The sequence below is a fragment of the Peromyscus maniculatus genome, chromosome 19 (assembly GCF_049852395.1).
Source record: "Peromyscus maniculatus bairdii isolate BWxNUB_F1_BW_parent chromosome 19, HU_Pman_BW_mat_3.1, whole genome shotgun sequence".
In the NCBI taxonomy this organism is placed as follows: domain Eukaryota; kingdom Metazoa; phylum Chordata; class Mammalia; order Rodentia; family Cricetidae; genus Peromyscus; species Peromyscus maniculatus.
In genome coordinates this window covers 28,455,973-28,473,218 of record NC_134870.1, presented here as the reverse complement: position 1 = coordinate 28,473,218, position 17,246 = coordinate 28,455,973, and the positions used below count along the sequence as shown (strand labels likewise).

The 17,246-nt window shown below is 45.1% G+C and overlaps 2 protein-coding genes across 4 annotated transcripts; both read right to left on the bottom strand.

The window, feature by feature from the left end:
- Positions 1–227: 227 nt before the first annotated feature.
- Zmat2 (zinc finger matrin-type 2) lies at positions 228–6,126 on the bottom strand. 2 transcript variants are annotated; one of them, XR_006065579.2, is made up of 7 exons: positions 5,977–6,126; positions 5,551–5,644; positions 4,100–4,223; positions 2,733–2,806; positions 2,085–2,230; positions 1,028–1,230; positions 228–372 (listed from the first exon to the last, which is right to left on the bottom strand). XR_006065579.2 is itself a non-coding variant. In XM_006998495.4 (6 exons), exons 1-6 carry the CDS (start codon positions 5,992–5,994, stop codon positions 1,087–1,089), a joined length of 600 nt encoding a protein of 199 aa, XP_006998557.1. In that variant the 5' UTR covers positions 5,995–6,126; the 3' UTR covers positions 228–1,086. The 2 variants fall into 2 exon arrangements, 1 of the variants encoding a protein (XP_006998557.1); XM_006998495.4 differs by having other exon boundaries at positions 228–1,230.
- Positions 6,127–8,127: 2,001 nt separating this feature from the next.
- Hars2 (histidyl-tRNA synthetase 2, mitochondrial) lies at positions 8,128–17,147 on the bottom strand. 2 transcript variants are annotated; one of them, XM_076555023.1, is made up of 13 exons: positions 17,010–17,147; positions 14,837–14,911; positions 14,494–14,613; positions 13,395–14,373; positions 13,161–13,318; positions 12,714–12,821; positions 12,464–12,562; positions 12,071–12,164; positions 11,475–11,602; positions 11,146–11,388; positions 10,043–10,159; positions 9,705–9,851; positions 8,128–9,073 (listed from the first exon to the last, which is right to left on the bottom strand). In XM_076555023.1, exons 5-13 carry the CDS (start codon positions 13,260–13,262, stop codon positions 9,014–9,016), a joined length of 1,098 nt encoding a protein of 365 aa, XP_076411138.1. In that variant the 5' UTR covers positions 13,263–13,318; positions 13,395–14,373; positions 14,494–14,613; positions 14,837–14,911; positions 17,010–17,147; the 3' UTR covers positions 8,128–9,013. The 2 variants fall into 2 exon arrangements, with proteins under 2 accessions (XP_076411138.1, XP_006998560.3); XM_006998498.4 differs by having other exon boundaries at positions 13,161–13,286; positions 14,278–14,373; positions 17,010–17,141.
- Positions 17,148–17,246: the final 99 nt, after the last annotated feature.

Sequence of the window (17,246 nt, the reverse complement as noted above, 5' to 3'; positions counted from 1 at the left end):
CCTGAGCTCTTCTGCTAAGATCAGAGGATGCTAAAATTACAGGAGGCTAAACTGTTTTGTTCAGACTCTCAAGGGCACAGATCCTATTAGCAGAGGGGAAAGCTCACACTGAGGAAACCTATACTGCAAGGGGTGGGAGTTTCAAATGAAAGGGAAAGGCTCTACATGGAAATCCTTAGAGCAGGAACTTGCGGGACAGAGAATGATATGAAAATGTTCCCAACAAATATGAAACAGGCCCAGTCAGTGTCATTTATTGTACATGTTGAACAGTGTCTGAGAACCAAGGTCTCCCAGAGTTTGTTTGGTTTTAGGGTTCTTTTGTCTTGTTGTTTTCATTCTTTTTTGCATCAAACAGGTTCTTCCAAGAACCTGTTCCCGAGGAAGACAAAAAGAGAAATCCTCAGTGAAGTGAAACAGAAGAAACAAGGTTAAAAACTCACCAGACACAAGCCACACCAAACACTCATCCCATTTAATTTCCTGTTACATGCACCGAGGAAACCAAGAACATTAGGCCCCAGGGCAGCAATGCTCTGAGATTCTAGCTCAGACATATCATGCACACATACCCAAACACACGTTGACCCAGGCAGAAGTCACATGCATGCACAGGTGGCTAGAGAACCGCTGGGCAGGAAGGGAGGAGGAGCTGGCCAAGGCTTTGCCAGACAACCCTTCTGTTGCAGGCAGAAGAAGATTAAAGATTAAAACAAAAGCAGAACACAGGAAAAAGGAGGATGTTCAGACAAGAGGTTGGACAAATGAAGAGGAAAAGATGCAGGGGAATTTGGGGAAAGCAGCCTCAAAGAGGGAGGTCTTTCTTTATTGGGAACACAGATGGGCAGAGGTTCTGTGACTCCAGTAATATACTGAGGCTGACAGAATCTGCCACAGCATCACCTCTACATCCTGTGCCCTCTCCCAACGTAGAGGGAAACCACAAAAACCCACCCTCCAGCCCTGCCCATTAACACTCTTAAGGACTTTCTCCAGTACCCAAAAAAGAAATGACACCCCACCCCACCTCAACACACACTCAAAGTTAGGTCCAGTATAGGCCAAAGTTAAGCCCAAGAGAATGCCTCAGTAACTCTTCTTGGCGGAGCCAAAGCCAGAGAAGCCCATCACAGCTGCCATCTCGTCATCCTCCTCAAACGTCAAGTCCTCCTCAGCCCTCCTTTTCTTCTCCTTCTGCTTCTCTTTCTTGTATGCTTTAGCCTTTTCCTCCTAAAGGGCAAAGGAGAGAAAATTCCTCAGAATCAGTTCACTCCAGCGCTGATGGTGCTGAAAGAGATATGTGAGCTTCAAGATTCTTTTCCATCTTTAAGCCTGAATAAAAGCCACGGTAAAGATTCAAAGGTCAGTGATAAAGCACTTGTCCAGCATGCATGAGGCCCTGAGACTGACTGCCAGGTTGGCAGTGGGAAAACTGTAAGCAGATTGTAAGGGATAAGAAGAGATTCATTAAGTCTCTGAAGTTCTTAATTCCACACCCTCGTTCATCTCTAGTTCTAACCAGACAACATCCCAGGGCATGCAGGATATGCTAAGATATGTTCTCGGTTCTGTGTAAATATTATCCTAAGATCTCCAGTGCCGAAAATGAGGTACACTGAGGTTATTTAACTTTCCCAAAAGTCATGCAAATGAATGGAAGAAAAGGGGATTCTGACCCTATAACCTGGATCCATAGGCCAACTAGGGACTAGGTGTATTTAGTTAATCCCCTCTTACAGTTTAAAAGGGAGTACAAAGTATAGGGGAAGCTGTATGTACATGCATTGGGGATGTACAGGATGGCAATGGGAAGTTCTGAACTTTCTTCATTTTGTTATGAACCTAAAATTAGTCTAAAACAAACCTGTCCAAATGAAAGAATAATTGCCAAATGATCTGGTCAAAAGGCCATAGAGAAATGGATTAGGTTTTGAGCCATTCTCATGAGTCTCAAACAAGGATGTCCTAGTACACAGAAACCCAGGCACAAGACTAAAGATCAGAGAATGAGCCAAGGAAGAGGGCCATCCCCAATTCACAAGGTAAGAAGTCAAAGGTGGGAAACAGGGTCAGGAGAGCCTCACCTCTTCTCGGAGTTCCTTCATCCTTTCCTCAAAATCATAATCTTTCTGCTTCTCTTCCATCTTCTTCTTGTTGACCTCAAAACGTTTCTTTACCTGATCCAGAGTGGAGCGTTCCACACGCATAGACATACCCAGGTTTCGCTGATCTGGGTGAGGTTAACAGTGAAGGCAACCAGTCATTATAACATTCTCAGACCCTCAAAAAGTCTGGTCCTGGCTTTCTTTTTTTAAACCTTTTCATAATAAAATACACAACAAAAATAAGTATGACTTAATTGGGTCTCACTGCTCTCAGAAGTGGCAGCCACAGATAAAAAGCAGGTAGCTTTCAACTGCATTTACTAAGCAGATTATCAACCAGGTCAGCTAACCTCCTCCTCTGGCCTCTGTGCTCTTGCACAGGAGTCACATATTCAGTGATACACACACACACACACACACACACACACACACACACACACATACACACACACACATATACATACATACATACACATACACACACACACACACACACACACACACACACATACATACACATACACACACACACACACACACCAAGAAAACTCCTCTCCTGCACTTCCCCTCAATCAGACCTTTAAAACTCAATCCTAGCTCCAGTCATGAACTACCTCCAAGTCTTACGTTTCTTTCCATTAATGTGGTCCAAGAAGTTGATGGAGTCCTTCACCACACAGTCACAGACATTGCAGTAGTAGCTGACAAACAGGAAGAAAGTGCACATGGGTCAATGTGGTTTTTAAGGATCTTACTGCTTTCAGTGAAGAAACTCTAATTCTTGGTAAACTTCTATGACATCTGTTTTGTTAATGGAGACATTAAGTGGCCTGGGATTCACAATGTGGACCAAGCTGGCCTCAGATGTGCAGAGCTCGTCCTGCCCCTTCTTAAGTGATACAATTACAGATGTGGTGTGTGTGCTACAGGCCTGGCTTTTTTATTTTTTTGGAAAAAATCTCTAACCCTGTAGCCCAAGTAGGCTTTAAACTTGCAGCAATCCTCCTGTTTCATCCTCCCAAGTGTAGGTATTACAGGCATGAGCTACTTCACCTGGCTCCCAGCATCTTTTGGAGGCATTTTCATAAAGCCTTATAAGATACTCTCCAGCCTCCAAGGCAGCCAGACTTTCCTTGTCTTCCCACCCTTTGTAGCATCCTCCCAATCTGTGCCAAAATGTTCTGTGTGATGAATAGAATGTGTCAAAAGAGGTGGTATATCACTTCCAAGATTAGATTATCATAAAGAGTGGCTTCTGCCTTTATGAGGATGACTTGGTTTGGGAAACTCATCTCTTTATGCTTTATTATGAACAACCTTACAAATAGGCCCACAGGGCGAACTTTAGCCTCCAAAACATAGGCATGTGAGAGCCTGGAAGAGGATTGTCCACCTTTATTTAAGCCCCAGTGAATGCAAACCTAGTCAATTCCATGACTGCACCCTCATTGGAGATCCTGATTCAGAACCTCCAAGGTAACTACCCCTCAATTCCATGCCCACGAAGCTATGAGCTATTATTATTATTTTATGATCCTAAATATTTAAATTGCTAATTTATACAGCAAAGGTATCAAAACAGTGGGTTTACTACATAATCTACAGAAATGTGGCTAACTACTATCTGCATGAGTCTCCTGATATAAATTCTAACTTGAAGAAATGTTGGAACTCTTCTGGGTCACAGTCTTGGTGTACAATAACTACAGTTAACAGCTTCACCTAATATACCTCAGTGCCTTCAGGTCTAACAGATTATATAACCCCTTTGAAGATATCAAGGAAGTAATACACTACTGATAGGAAGCAGCCCACAGAACAACCCCTCCTTGAGTTGACTTCAAACTTTAGGGGGCAAAGAAAAACAAAGACTCGAGTTATGGTCAATAAGGTTGCCATCCCTGGCCTAAGATTCTCCTCAACACATCCTAAAACCAATATAAATACTTTATTAGGCCAGCCTTGGTATTGGAGAAGGACAAAAGACTACTCACCCTCCCATTTCAGACTGTGGGGTTGTCTTGGTAATGACGATTGTCTTCCCAAGCTTGGACTCCAAGTCCACCTTGTAGTCTCTGTGCCGAAGAAGCTCCCGCTTGACGGGCTGCACTGGTTTTCCTGAAACAGAGTGAGAAAGAGGGTCCCTTCAGTGTTACAGTTTCTTTCATTCTTTCTTTCTTTCCTTTTCTTTCTTTTTATTTATTTTATTTTATTTTTAAGATTTATTTATTTATTAGGTATACAGAAGAGAGTGCCAGATCTCATTACAGATGGTTGTGAGCCACCATGTGGGTGCTGGGAATTGAACTCAAGACCTCTGGAAGAGCAGTCGGTGCTCTTAACCTCTGAGCCATCTCTCCAGCCCTCTTTTTATTTTTTTAAGAAAGGGTTTCTCTGTGTAGCGCTTACTGTCCTGGAACTCACTCTGCAGACCAGGCTGGCCTCAAACTCAGAGATCAGCCTGTCTCTGCCTCCTGAGTACTAGGATTAACAGTGAGTATTACAGTTTCTTTTCTTTTCTTTTTTTTTTTTTAATAATGATCACAGCTCATATTTACTGAGCTCTTTAAAAAAAAAATAGATTTATTTATTATGTATACAGTGTTCTGTTTGTATGTATGTCTGCACACCAGAAGAGGGCACCAGATCTCATATAGGTGGTTGTGAGCCACCATATGGTTGCTGGGAATTGAACTCAGGACCTCTGGAAGAGCAGTCAGTGCTTTTAACCTCTGAGCCATCTCTCCAGACCCGTATTACAGTTTCTTAGCCAGAAGGAAAAGAAATGCATGAACCCCAAATTCAGATGACTACTCTCATTCATTTTTTGGATTCCTCAAGGAAGGGACACAACAGATACTTTTATGCAGCAGTTAAAAGAGGCCCAAAAAAACCTACTCTAATTAGCCTGGAACTCACTATGTAAACCAAGCTGGCCTCAGACTTGCGATGGCAATCCCAACTCTCAAGAGCTTTTCTCAACTTTAACGCCAGCAAACTTAAACAGCGGTCCCTATGTGTTGTCTAGCTGAACTGAGGAGTTCTGACTTTTTGCTCGAAGCAAACCTTTCAAGAGAGGGGAACTCACACTCTGTAGCATAATGTTCAATGTTTTCATGCCGTGCGATGGCTAATACTGGTTGTCAACTTGACTACATCTGAAATCAACTAAACTCAAGCAGCTGGGCACACTTGTCTGCAGGTTTTGTTTTGTTTATTTTTGTTGCGGGGGGGGGGGGGAGACTGGATCATTTAAGATGAGCAATCCCACCCTGAATATGGGCCACACCCGGAGGCAGCTCACAAAGTAAAAAGAAAGGAGAAAGCTTTAGTTTTTTGCCTGCTTGTCCTCCTCACACACTGTCAAGCGGTCTATCCTGTTGCTGGGCATTCCTTCTCGACCCACTCTACCATCCCCTTAGCCCTTCATGAAGCGAGCACCCACCATCCTTCTTTTCTCTCTCTTCTGTGAGTCTCTTCTCCGCGAGTTTCTCGTATTCATCTTTGTCCCACTTTCGGCGAAAGTCCAAGTTTTTTGTCTGTAGGAGGAAAAAGCGCTCAAGACCCGTCGTTGTGCCTGTGGCCCTGAAGAAACTAAGGGAACCGCCTAACGGCCACCAAGGCGGCCCCAGGACCTTCCGAAAGAGAAGTCTCTCTGAAACGACCGGGGGTCCGGGGTACTCGGGACCCCAACCCGAGAGACGTCCGAGATTCCACTGTCCCTGCGCCAAGGCCTTACGGGGGAGTTCTCGAACCTGGGCCCTGAGGTCGCGAAGAGGAGCCAGGAAGTCAGCCAAGTCTCACCGCCTGTCTCTATATAGCTCTGAAAAACCACCCCAGAGCCCTCAAACCTCCTCACACCAACACCTACCCCGCTGCCCGACGCCATCTTCACAGCGAAGTGAATGGAAAGCCGTAAAATGCCGTAAAACGCGCCCGGAAGCCATAAGGCAAGATCACGCTCCAATAAGATTCGAGCTTCGCATTCTAACTGCGTTAAGGACTGGAGCGAGTCTAAGGCTGTCCTGTTGGCCCCGCCCTCTGTTCCAAGGAGACGGCGCAGGCGCAAAGGGCGCGTGAAGCAACACGGAAGTAAGGGCACCGACCAACGTTTCTCTCACTGGCTTTCAAAACAAGTCTTGGAAGAACAATAAATAGCTCAACTCTTCTATTTCACAAAGAATTGGAGGTTCGGAAACAGTGCCCCATGATCTAAACAACTTTCCCTGCATCTCCAGGGTTTCTAAACTTTTTTGTTTTTTTTAAAGACAGGTTTCCAGGTAACCAAGACTGGACTCTAATTGGCTATGTAGTGGAGGCTAGTCTTGAACTTCTGATTCTCCTGCCTCCGCTTCCTAAGTGCTGGGTTTACAGGCAAGTGCCACAGTGCCCATTCATATGTCGCTGGAGCTCGAACCCAGGACTTCATTCATAATATTGAGCACTCTACCAATTGAGCTACACCCCCTGCCTAGTAAACCTTGTTTTAAACGCTAAAACACTATCAGTGGCTCTGGATGTCCCATTCACCAGCATATACTATGAATGTGGCTCTAAATTATGCACAAAAGACAGGCACTTTTACGTTTGCGCTCTTTTCCCTTGAAATGAAGATACTACTCCTTGGTTAAACTCATTTCCATGTCTGGAGACCATTTAAACTCATTCAATTTATACAGTACAATTTAATCTTGAAACCGACATCTGCCAAACCCCCAGAATGAAGCACTCCGCACTGTCAAGTTCGTGCTTGAGACAGAGTCTCATGTACCCCAGGCTATGATGCAGAGAGAATGAACTTAAACTCCAGAACCTCTTTTCTCCACTTTCCAAGTGCTAGGATTGTAGGTGTGGTATGTTTTTAAACAAGATCTTTTTGGCCCTGGCTGACCTGAAACTCTCTTTGTGTAGTTTTCTCAGTGTTTTACTGGAGTCACAGAACCTCTTCCCACCTGTGTTCCCAATAAAGAAAGACCTCCCTCTTTGAGGCTGCTTTCCCCAAATTCCCCTGCATCTTTCCCTCTTCATCTGTCCAACCTCTTGTCTGAAATCCTCCCTTTTCCTGTGTTCTGCTTTTGTTTTAATCTTTACTTTTGTTTAGCTGACCTCAAAGAGAGTCAACTGCCTTGGCCCCACGACTCCACTGCTGGGATTAAACGTGTACCATCAGGCAGAGGTTTTGTTGTTGTTGTTTTGAAAAAGGGTCGCATGTAAACCTAAGGCTGAATTTTTTTATGTATTTATTTATTCATTTATTGGTTTTGGGTTTTTGTTGTTGTTTTTTGTTTTGTTTTGTTTTGTTTTGTTTTGAAACAGGGTTTCTCTGTGTAGCTCTGGCTGTCCTGAAACTTGCTCTGTAGACCAGGCTGGTCTCAAACTTACAGAGATCCGCCTGTCTCTGCCTCCGAGTGCTAGGATTAAAGACATGCACGACCACTTAATTATCTTTAGACAAGGTTTCACTAGGTAGACATGGCTGGCCAACAACTCACAAACAATTGGCCTGTCTCTACTTCCTTGCACTAGCATTAAAAATCCTGTGCCACCTTGCCTGGCCCCAAAGCTGACTTGGAACTTCTCACCTGCTTTCACCTCCCAAGTGCTAAGGGGCGGGCATTCTATCGAGAGAGCTGTATCACTGGCTGTATGTTGGTTTTTTGGTGGGTTGTTTTTTACATTTCATTTTGTATGTAAGTTTGCATGTGTGCTTCACATGTCACAGCAAGTGTATAGAGACCAGAGGACAACCCAAGAGAATCTGTTCTCTTCTCCCACCATGCAGACCCCGGGGAACAAATTCAGTTCAGTCTTCACTTGACTGAAGGCTGAGCCACCTTACCTGCCCCAATATTGATTTTTTTAGCAACATGAGAGAAGAGGAGGAATTCTAGTCGTTCTCTTCACTGAACACAGAAGCGTCTCTTAGGGAGGTTACCTGTAGCTCACAAGGGCTCTCCAGTATCTAAAGTCTACACAAATTAATCCTTTGGTAACAAATTACTCAAAGTACACTTACTTTTTTAAAATTATTTTATTCTTAATCATATGTATGGGTCTGTGTGTATGTGCACATTAAGTGCAGATGTCTATGGAGCTGAGAAGAGGGCCTCACATCCCCTGGAACTGGAATTACAGGCAGTTGTAATCACTCTGTTGTGGGTGTTGGGAACTGAACTCAGGTCCTCTGCAAAAGCAATATGCACCCTTAACCAATAAGCCGTCTCTCCAGCCCACTAGTATGTTTTTGAAATGTAGCATACTATATAGCCACTCCTAGAACAACCTCCAGAGCAGGATATGGAGTCATCAAGAGGAGTTACTGTGGCAAAGGGAATGGTGTCCACAATCTCAAAAGATCAGATCACTGACTGATCATCCATTAAATTCAATGTCCAAAATCATTCAACAGCCCCACCCTTCTACTGTTAGCTGGAAGAATCAACAGATGCACTCCTGGGTCCTTGGGACATCATCTCTGTTCACTGTCCATTCTTGCTGTCTTTTTAATACTCCACGGACAAACCACAGTCCGATGTAGACAAATTCTCCGAACTCTGGTTCCCAAGCCACAGTTAAAGTGAAGTACATATTTAGCTTCTCATTTCAATGGCTCAGAGTCTTAGCCTGAGGCAACTCTTCCAGAGCCTTGCTCACAGGAAACATCTTAACATCTCTTGAGAGAATTCAGAGGCCCCTCAGCTCTGCCTTTGCAGTTAGAGTGTGCACTCAAGCAGAGCAGCTGCTAATCCATGAGTCCTTAGGACCCGTCTACTTCTGTATCCAGGACGGATGGAGGCAGAAGGCACTTGTACAACATCCATGCTGGTCAGCTGGTGGAACATCCACCAGAACTCAGTCCCAGATGAAAACTTTTCTTCTGAGGACAGCAGATGGAAATTAGGCAACAATCAAGACTCAGATAGTCGCTTCTGAATTTCAGCCACAAGACTTTCTCGATTAATAGTCACCTAAAATATAAGAGAATCCTTGTGTCACAAACTAGAAAATGATACTAATGTCTTAGCCAGTTTTTCCAAATTCACTTCATTCTGCATCCATTCTCACTATTTACACCTGGGACCCATATGGTGGAAGGAGAGAAGTGACTCCTGCAAGATGACATATACACACATGCATGGGATATATGTGCACGCACACACACACACACACACACACACACACACACACACACAAATGTAATTTAAAAGAAAAAGTTTTAACTTTATTTCCTCAGAGAACACATCTTTGAAAAGAATCCAATATCAGCTGGGTGATGGTGGCACACGCCTTTTAATCCCAGTACTTAGGAGGCAGAGGCAGGTGGATCTCTGAGTCTGAAGCCAGCCTGATCTACAGTTCCAGGACAGCCAGAGCTACACAGAGAAACCCTGTCTTTAAAAAAGGAATCTGGGATCTAGGCACGACAATATATGCCTGTTGTCACAGCACTTGAGAGATTGAAGCAGAAAGATCAAGAGTTCAAGACAGCCTAGGTGACACAATCCCAGGCCAGTCTGAGCTATACAGCAAGACACTGTCTTGAAAAGGGCGGGGGAGGGGGGCGCATTTAGAACTCTATTTCTGCGAGCTCTCACTCACTTCTTCTCTGTTGGCCACTGTACGGAGCTTGACGACACCTTCATTCTGTTCTTGCTCACCAATGATGACCATCAGAGGAATGTCTCTTTTCTCACAATAATGCAGCTGGGTTAACAGTTTGGGATTGTTTTTATATAGCATCTCCGCCTGAAAAGGATAAAAAGAGAGTAGGGGACTTAAAGTGATTGTAGCATATAAGTGCCCAAGAACATACATTTCCAAGGGAGCCAGAAGTAAGTAGTTAGCCCTCTAGTGGTAAGCTAAAAATGTCCTGAGTACCACTGTAGGCATACGGTAGAAATGAGCCATGTTTATTGTCTATACATATACCCAGATACCTTGATCCCAGCATCCCAAAGCTCTGCGATTAGCTTCAAACGCTCTCGGAGAAAGTTCTTCTGGGGTGTGGCCACAAACACTTGGGTCTCTGTGGTTCGAACCTTCTTACCAGAAGCCTGATGAAACAGAGAGAAGAAACTAAAACTACAGCCTAGGGCAGCTCTCACAACTGTAACCCCAGCACTTCTGTGCCTAGGGCAGGAAGACCCTAAGTTCAAGGCCCAACTGAGCTCAGAAAGAAATCCTATTTCAGACTACTCTTTTAAGAAAGTGGGGGTGGCTGGGTGGCAGCAGCTCATGTCTTTAATCCCAGCACTCGGGAAGCAGAGGCAGGCGGATCTCTTCCAGGCCAGCCTGGGCTACAGAGCGAGATCCAGGAAAGGCGCCAAAACTACACAGAGAAACCCTGTCTTGAAAAACCAAAAAAAAAAAAAAGACAGAGAGAGAGAGAGAGAGAGAGAGAGAAGGAGGAGGAGGAGAGGAAGGAAGGAAGGGAGGAAGGAAGGGAGGGAGGGAGGGAGGGAGGGAGGGAGGGAGGGAGGGAGGGAGGGAGTACAGAGGGAGGGAGGGGCTAGAGAGAAGGCTCAGCAGTCAAGAGTTGTTGTTCTTTCAGAGGACCCAAGTTCAGTTCTCCCTCACTGACATGGTGGCCCACAACCACCCACAGCTCTGACCCTCCACTTCTGACCTCCAATGGCACCAGGCATACACATACATTCAGGTTAAACTCTCATACACATAAAAAGATAGACTAAGTCTTTAAAAAAAAGAAAGATAGATATTTCCTTTGCACTATCAATTCCAAAAAGCAAAAGGATCATTAAAAAAAAAAAAAGGTCCAAATGCACCTCCAGAAACTAGTTATTAGCTTTAAAGTCACTAGTTACTTCAGAAAATAATCCTATTTCAGACTACTCTTTTAAGAAAGTGGGGGTGGCCGAGTGGCGGTGGCTTATGTCTTTAATCCCAGCACTGGGGAGGCAGAGGCAGGCCTGGTCTACAGAGCAAGATCCAGGACAGGCACCAAAACTACACAGGGAAACCCTGTCTTGAAACAAAAAAAAAAGCAAGAGTCACAAAGTTACATCTACCCAGGACCTACCTTCATCTTTTGCTCCACAAGGTAGAAGATTCTCTCTACTCCAATGCTCAACCCCACACAGGGCACGTTATGGCCCTTGGGATCAAACTGGGCTACCAGGCCGTCATAGCGTCCACCAGCAGCCACACTACCCACATTCGGAGCCCCCTTTCCAGCCTGACCCGGAGACTGCAGGAGCACCGCTTCATAGATCACCCCTGTGTAATAGTCTAGGCCCCGGGCCAGACTTAAGTCAAAGGAGATCTGTAAGGGAAAAGCTACAGTCAGTCCCCGATCGGACTCGGAGAACCTAAGAGTTCAACAGAAGGTCCAAGCCCAGCTCTGCCAACCTTTTCAGCAATTCCAAATAAAGTCAGGTAGTCAAAGAGCAGCTTCAGGTCTCCCAAGCCCTGCAGGGCCCGCTGGCTTTGGGACAGTCTGGGATCCTTGGACATTTCCTCTACTAGGGAAATCCCCCCTGGGAAGAAAAGTCAGGTAAAGTCTGTGCTGTTTATCCAGGTGTGTTTCATCCGAATTGATCTAGGTTTTTGCTGTTTTGTTTTGGGCTTTTGTTCAGTTGGTTTTAGTTTTGGTTTTAGACAGAGTCTCTCTACAAAGCCCTGGCTATCCTGGAATTAACTATGTAGACCAGGCTGACCTAGAAATCACAGAGAGCCACCTGCCTGCCCCTGCCTGCCCCTGCCTCCCCCTGCCTCCTGAGTGCTGGGATTAAAAACATGTGCCACCACAGCCAGCTTGAACCTATCTGCTCTAGCCTGTCTTCCTCATTTTCTTTAAAAAGACCACAACCTTGGGCTCAGGGCCAGATCTTCCTCTCTGCTTCTGCCTTTGCCAAGAAGACATAAAGCAGGTACAATACCTAAAAGGGAACTTTCTCTATCCAGGCCAGACTCTGGAGCACGGCTCTGAAAACACGGGTTCTTACCATGACACTGGATGTACGCCCCAATTCGATCAGCCACCTCAGGAGTCAGGCCCTTCTGTGCCACCATCTCATGTCTCACATCTTCCCAAGACATCTGCATTAAGACCCAGACATTAGCTCAACGCCAGTCCCTCTTTACCTAACTGAAGCAGGAGCTCTCATTTTCATTTGGTATCTTAAGGAACTAACAGGCAATTCAGCAAAACCACAGGCAACTTAAGAAACCCAGCCACAATCCCCACTTTGTTTAAAAATGTCTCCTTAACCTTTCCCCCCCCCCCATAAATAGCCACTTCCAGCCATGGTCCCCTTATTCTTCCCTAATGACATGGATTAAAGAGGGCAGGGCAGAAACCCAGACAGGGTCTGTTTAAAGTATGTTTTCTTTATTACCTTGTCTAGTTTGTCCATTGATGTACAGATGGTACGGAACTTGCTCTCAGGAACACCACAGACAGCAAACATCCCATCTACAACCCGCCGGTCATTTACCTGTGAACTCAATGTAATTAACCCAAGTGTCCTGTCAATCAATGCCCTTTTCCTCAAAACTACGGCTAGCTCTAAATCTCTTTACTCATAAAAGCAATACAAAGGCCCAATCCAAACTTCTCCCTCACTACGTACACCAGGCTGGCCTCACCTTAATGAGAAAGTCCCCCAGTTGCAATCCACTTAGGATTTCACACATGATCTTCAAACATTCTGCATCAGGGATCATAGGGTCAAATTCACCAGCAATGTCAAAATCCTACAGGAAAAAAAAGAGGAAAAAAGCAGAACATATTGGCCCATGCCTTTAATGCCAGCACTCGGGAGGCAGAGGCAGATGGATCTCTCAGTGAGTTCAAGGCTAGCCTGGTCAGTTTCAGGACAGCCAGGGACACCAGATGTCTCAAATACCTGTCTCAACAAAACCAAAACCCAAAACCAAACCAAACAAACAAACAAAAGGGAGAGAAACAAATCTCCCACTGATGGGCAAACCCCCAACCTATCACTGAACACTGGTCTAACCTATCACTGAACACTGGTCTAACCTATCACTGAACAGTGGTCTAACCTATCACTTAACTGGTTGGTCACTTACACACTGGCAGAATTCCCGGTAGCGGCCCTGGACTATGGCTGGGCTCTCTCGCCGCCACACCTTTCCAACTTGATATCGTTTCATCTTCTTCAGTTTATTCATGGCCAGATATCGAGCAAAAGGGACCTTATGTAAACAGGTTGAGGAAGAAAGATATACTATGTTCAATGTTTAGACCCACCATTCAGATGGGAGGAGAGAGAACTGGGTTCCCAGAAATCATCCTTAGCTTACAGTGAAAACAAGGACCTTTCCAGGCTTTTCCCACTGTCTCGGAAGCCTCGCAGCACTGATGTTGATGAAGGCATTTCACTTACTGAAACTGAAGGCTGACCAGAGAAAAAGAGGCAGGAATAGAAATGACCTCAGACACTTAGGCCCGGTCCATTTCCTCCCATTCAGATCATTACCCAATCAACTAAAAAGCCGTCAAGCTTCAGAACTGAATTTGCCTACAATTTAAAATCCTGTTTCTGAAAAGCACATTTTCCAGGATTCTGTTTAGAGAAGTGGTTCTCAACCTTCTTAATGCTGCAACCATTTAATACAGTTCCTCATGTTGTGGTGACCCCCCCACACCGTAAAATTATTTCATTGTTACTTCATAACTAATTTTGCTACTGTTATGAATTGTAACATGAATATCTGATATTCGACCCCTGTGGGGCTGAGACCCATAGGCTGAGAACCTCTGGGTTAGCACTTGCAAGATGGTGCTGTGGGGGAGGGGCATGCTGCACAAGTCTGACTATCTGCATTCTATCCCCAGAACCCACAGAGGAGTTAGGAGAGAACTAACTCCACATAAACACCATCTACACACACGATCATTAATTTTCTCTTATATGCACATTTATAAATACCACTCCAGCTATGGAATTTAGGATCTCTGGAGCTAGGGTCAATAATCTGTGTTTCTGCAAACTTCCTAAAAGAGTCCCCATATGCAGGGAAGTTAAATAACAGGGCCTTCAGGTCAGGCGCTGCAGGCACAACTGCTTCCTAGGAGACACTGGGAAATGAAAGGTGCTGTCCAAGTTCCTCTACTCCCTTCTGCTGGAGAGAGCCCTCGGGGTCTGGGGAGAAACAGGTCAGGCTCCAGCACTCAGAAAGATACGGTAAGGTCATATCGAAGGGACAACAGCTCTCCACCTTGGTCCTTCAAATCGTACATGAGGCCGAAGTTGTCTTCATACTTCTCGGTGAGCATGTCCTGCAAGAGTCAGACAGAACAAGCCACAGTTCAGTGACTGACTACAGAACACAGCTGGGAAACCCTGTGGGAAACTGAAGGCAGGTAAACAATGGGTTCTCAGCACCCTTCTGTCCTTACTGTTAGCTCAAATGCTGGTGTGTCCAACCCCTCTGCCCCGTGACGCTTAAAGCAGCTGACAATCTTATCAAGAATCTTCTCCCTCACAACCATCTGTTGAGGACTTAAATCCCTGGTGCCCTGGAAAACAAAAGCAGTCAAATAAAAATCAAGACCATTTAAGACTAAAGGTTAAATCATGTCCATAACCTAAGGTTTGGAACTAACTTGACCCCCAGCTAGAATTTTAAGAATAAAATGCCCCACCCACCCCCCAAAAAGATTTAGGTTAAAAGGGTGAGGTAAGGAGAGCTAGTGTGCCCTCCACGGCACTCTGCCAGACAGGGTGGGCAAGGGGTGTTACCTTTGGAACCTTGATGATAAAATTTGGTTTCTCTTGATGTGGTTTCAGTTGGGATGTTAACACTGCCTGTGCAACCTAGAAGAAAAAGGAACATGAGATGTGCCTTCTCTGGACACTGGCCAGACCTGTGACATCTTTGACCCTGTGGACCATCAACCTGAGAAGACCCTTGATCCTACACAAATGGTTTCCTGAACACCATTTTGTCTACCCTGATCTCCTTCCACCCTCAATAATCCATGTTGAATTATAATTTCCAATTATACCTGTAATACAAAGTAAGTTCTGTCTTTATTACACAAACTTCTCCACTGTTTCGAGTTTTTAAGTGTCTGCAAAAGTTGAAGTGTCTGAGAATAATAAAGACAGAGAACCCATACCTGCCACCACTAAACTTCTACAAATAGGGATTAAAACTCCAGTTCTCTACTGGACACGATGACATATACATGTAATCCCAGCACTTGGGACAGAAGCAGGAGGATCTCTGTGAGTTTGAGGCCAGCCTTGTCTACAGAGTGAGTTCCAGGACAGCTGGAGCTACATAGTGAGATCCTGTCTCAAACAAATAAAGAAAATGAACTCTCAGATCTTACTCAAACAGCAAAAAAGGTGATGCACGCCTTTAATCCCAGCAGTCGGAGGCAGAGACAGGCAGATCACTAGAGTTTAAGGTCTACACAGTGGGTTCCAGGCCAGCCAAGGGTGCATAGTGAGACCTTGTCTCAAAAACAAACAAACAAAGTCAGGAGACAGGATAAATGGAACATAAAGACAGAATCAACTCAAGAAAAAGGAACAAACCTAGGCCAAGGAGATGACTCAGTGGGTATCCACCTGACCACCTGAGTTGGATCCCTGGGACCCATTCACATAGTTGAAGGAGAAAACCAATTCCCACAAGTTGTCCCCTGACATACTTACACTCATACGCAATAAAACCTATGGAATGATAGGAATAAATTTCCTGGTTGAAAAAAAAAACAGACTAGTAAAATGCTGTGACTTAAAATGAATGAAAAATCTGAACTCTGTTGAGCATGGCGGCACAAAGCATCTGCTTTCAGAGAGAGGTAACAACCACTGACAGAGTGTTAGTGAGATGGCTCATGGGTAACGGTGCTCACCACTTATCGTGACCATCTAAGTTCAATCCCCACACTCCACACGTGAAGAACAGAAATGCGCCATGGCACACCAACACCCACACTCATCAATTAATAGATAAATGTACTTTAAAAAAATCAGGTTTGGCCGGGCGGTGGTGGTGCACACCTTTAATCCCAGCACTTGGGAGGCAGAGGCAGGCGGATCTCTGTGAGTTCGAGGCCAGCCTGGTCTCCAAAGCGGGTTCCAGGAAAGGTGCAAAGCAACACAGAGAAACCTTGTCTCGAAAAATCAAAAAAAAAAAAAAAAAAAAAAATCAGGTTTGAAGACCTGAAGGTTGTATGTCCTTCCAGAAATAGAAATGGTGGTAATTTCGTACTTTGGAAAGTCCCCAAAGCTGAGTTCAAGTCCACAATCCCTTATTCTAATTCCAAAATCCAACTATCTCTGAAAATGTTTCTCTGGGATTCATTTTAGGGTAAATTCATTTGATGTGCATAAACTCAGTCCATTTATAGTTTGGGGGGGCATTCTATTATAGATCTGGCTGAAATTCTAACATGTTCAAGAATTTCATAGGATTGAGAGTAAACCTCATTATAATATTTAGCGGCTACGTATCCTTAAAAGCCATTTAACCCTGTGATCTCCACTTACTCAGCTGTAAAATGGAGATTAAAACCCTCAACCTCTGAGATTGCTCCAACAATAAAATGACACAAGCATCCAAAACGCTTAGTTCAGTGCAGGTACAAAGTGGCTAATCAACAAAAACCAATTTCAGGGCTGGAGAGATGGCTGTTTTAGAGGACCTAGGTTCTATCACCAGCACCCACAGGGTGGCTCACCACCGGCTGTAACTCCAGTCTCAGGGGATCCTCTGCGGGCACCAGGCGCATACGCAGTGCACACACACACATGCAGGCAAAATCCCCATACACATAAAAAGAAATAAACCTTCAAAAATTAAAAAAAAAATGTAATAATACAATATAGGCTGCGAGTCTATGCTTTCAAGCCAGGAGGCCCCGCTGGGAATCGGCGGAGCCGGCTCAGGGTGGCTTACCTGGCTGTGACAGTCAACCGCCCGGATGCACACCGCGCGGGGAGGTCGCAGGAGCTGGCCGAGCAGCGCAGCCCAAACCCCGCGGCGCAGGGGTCCCAGGTGGGACATCGTGCAGCAGGACGCCGGTTTTCCTGGAAAAAGGAGCCAAAGGCCTGAGGACGAGGCCAGTCCAACCTCAAAAAGGCGACAGGGAGTCGAAGACCCTAGCACCAGCCCCTGGGAACACCTGAGGCCGGA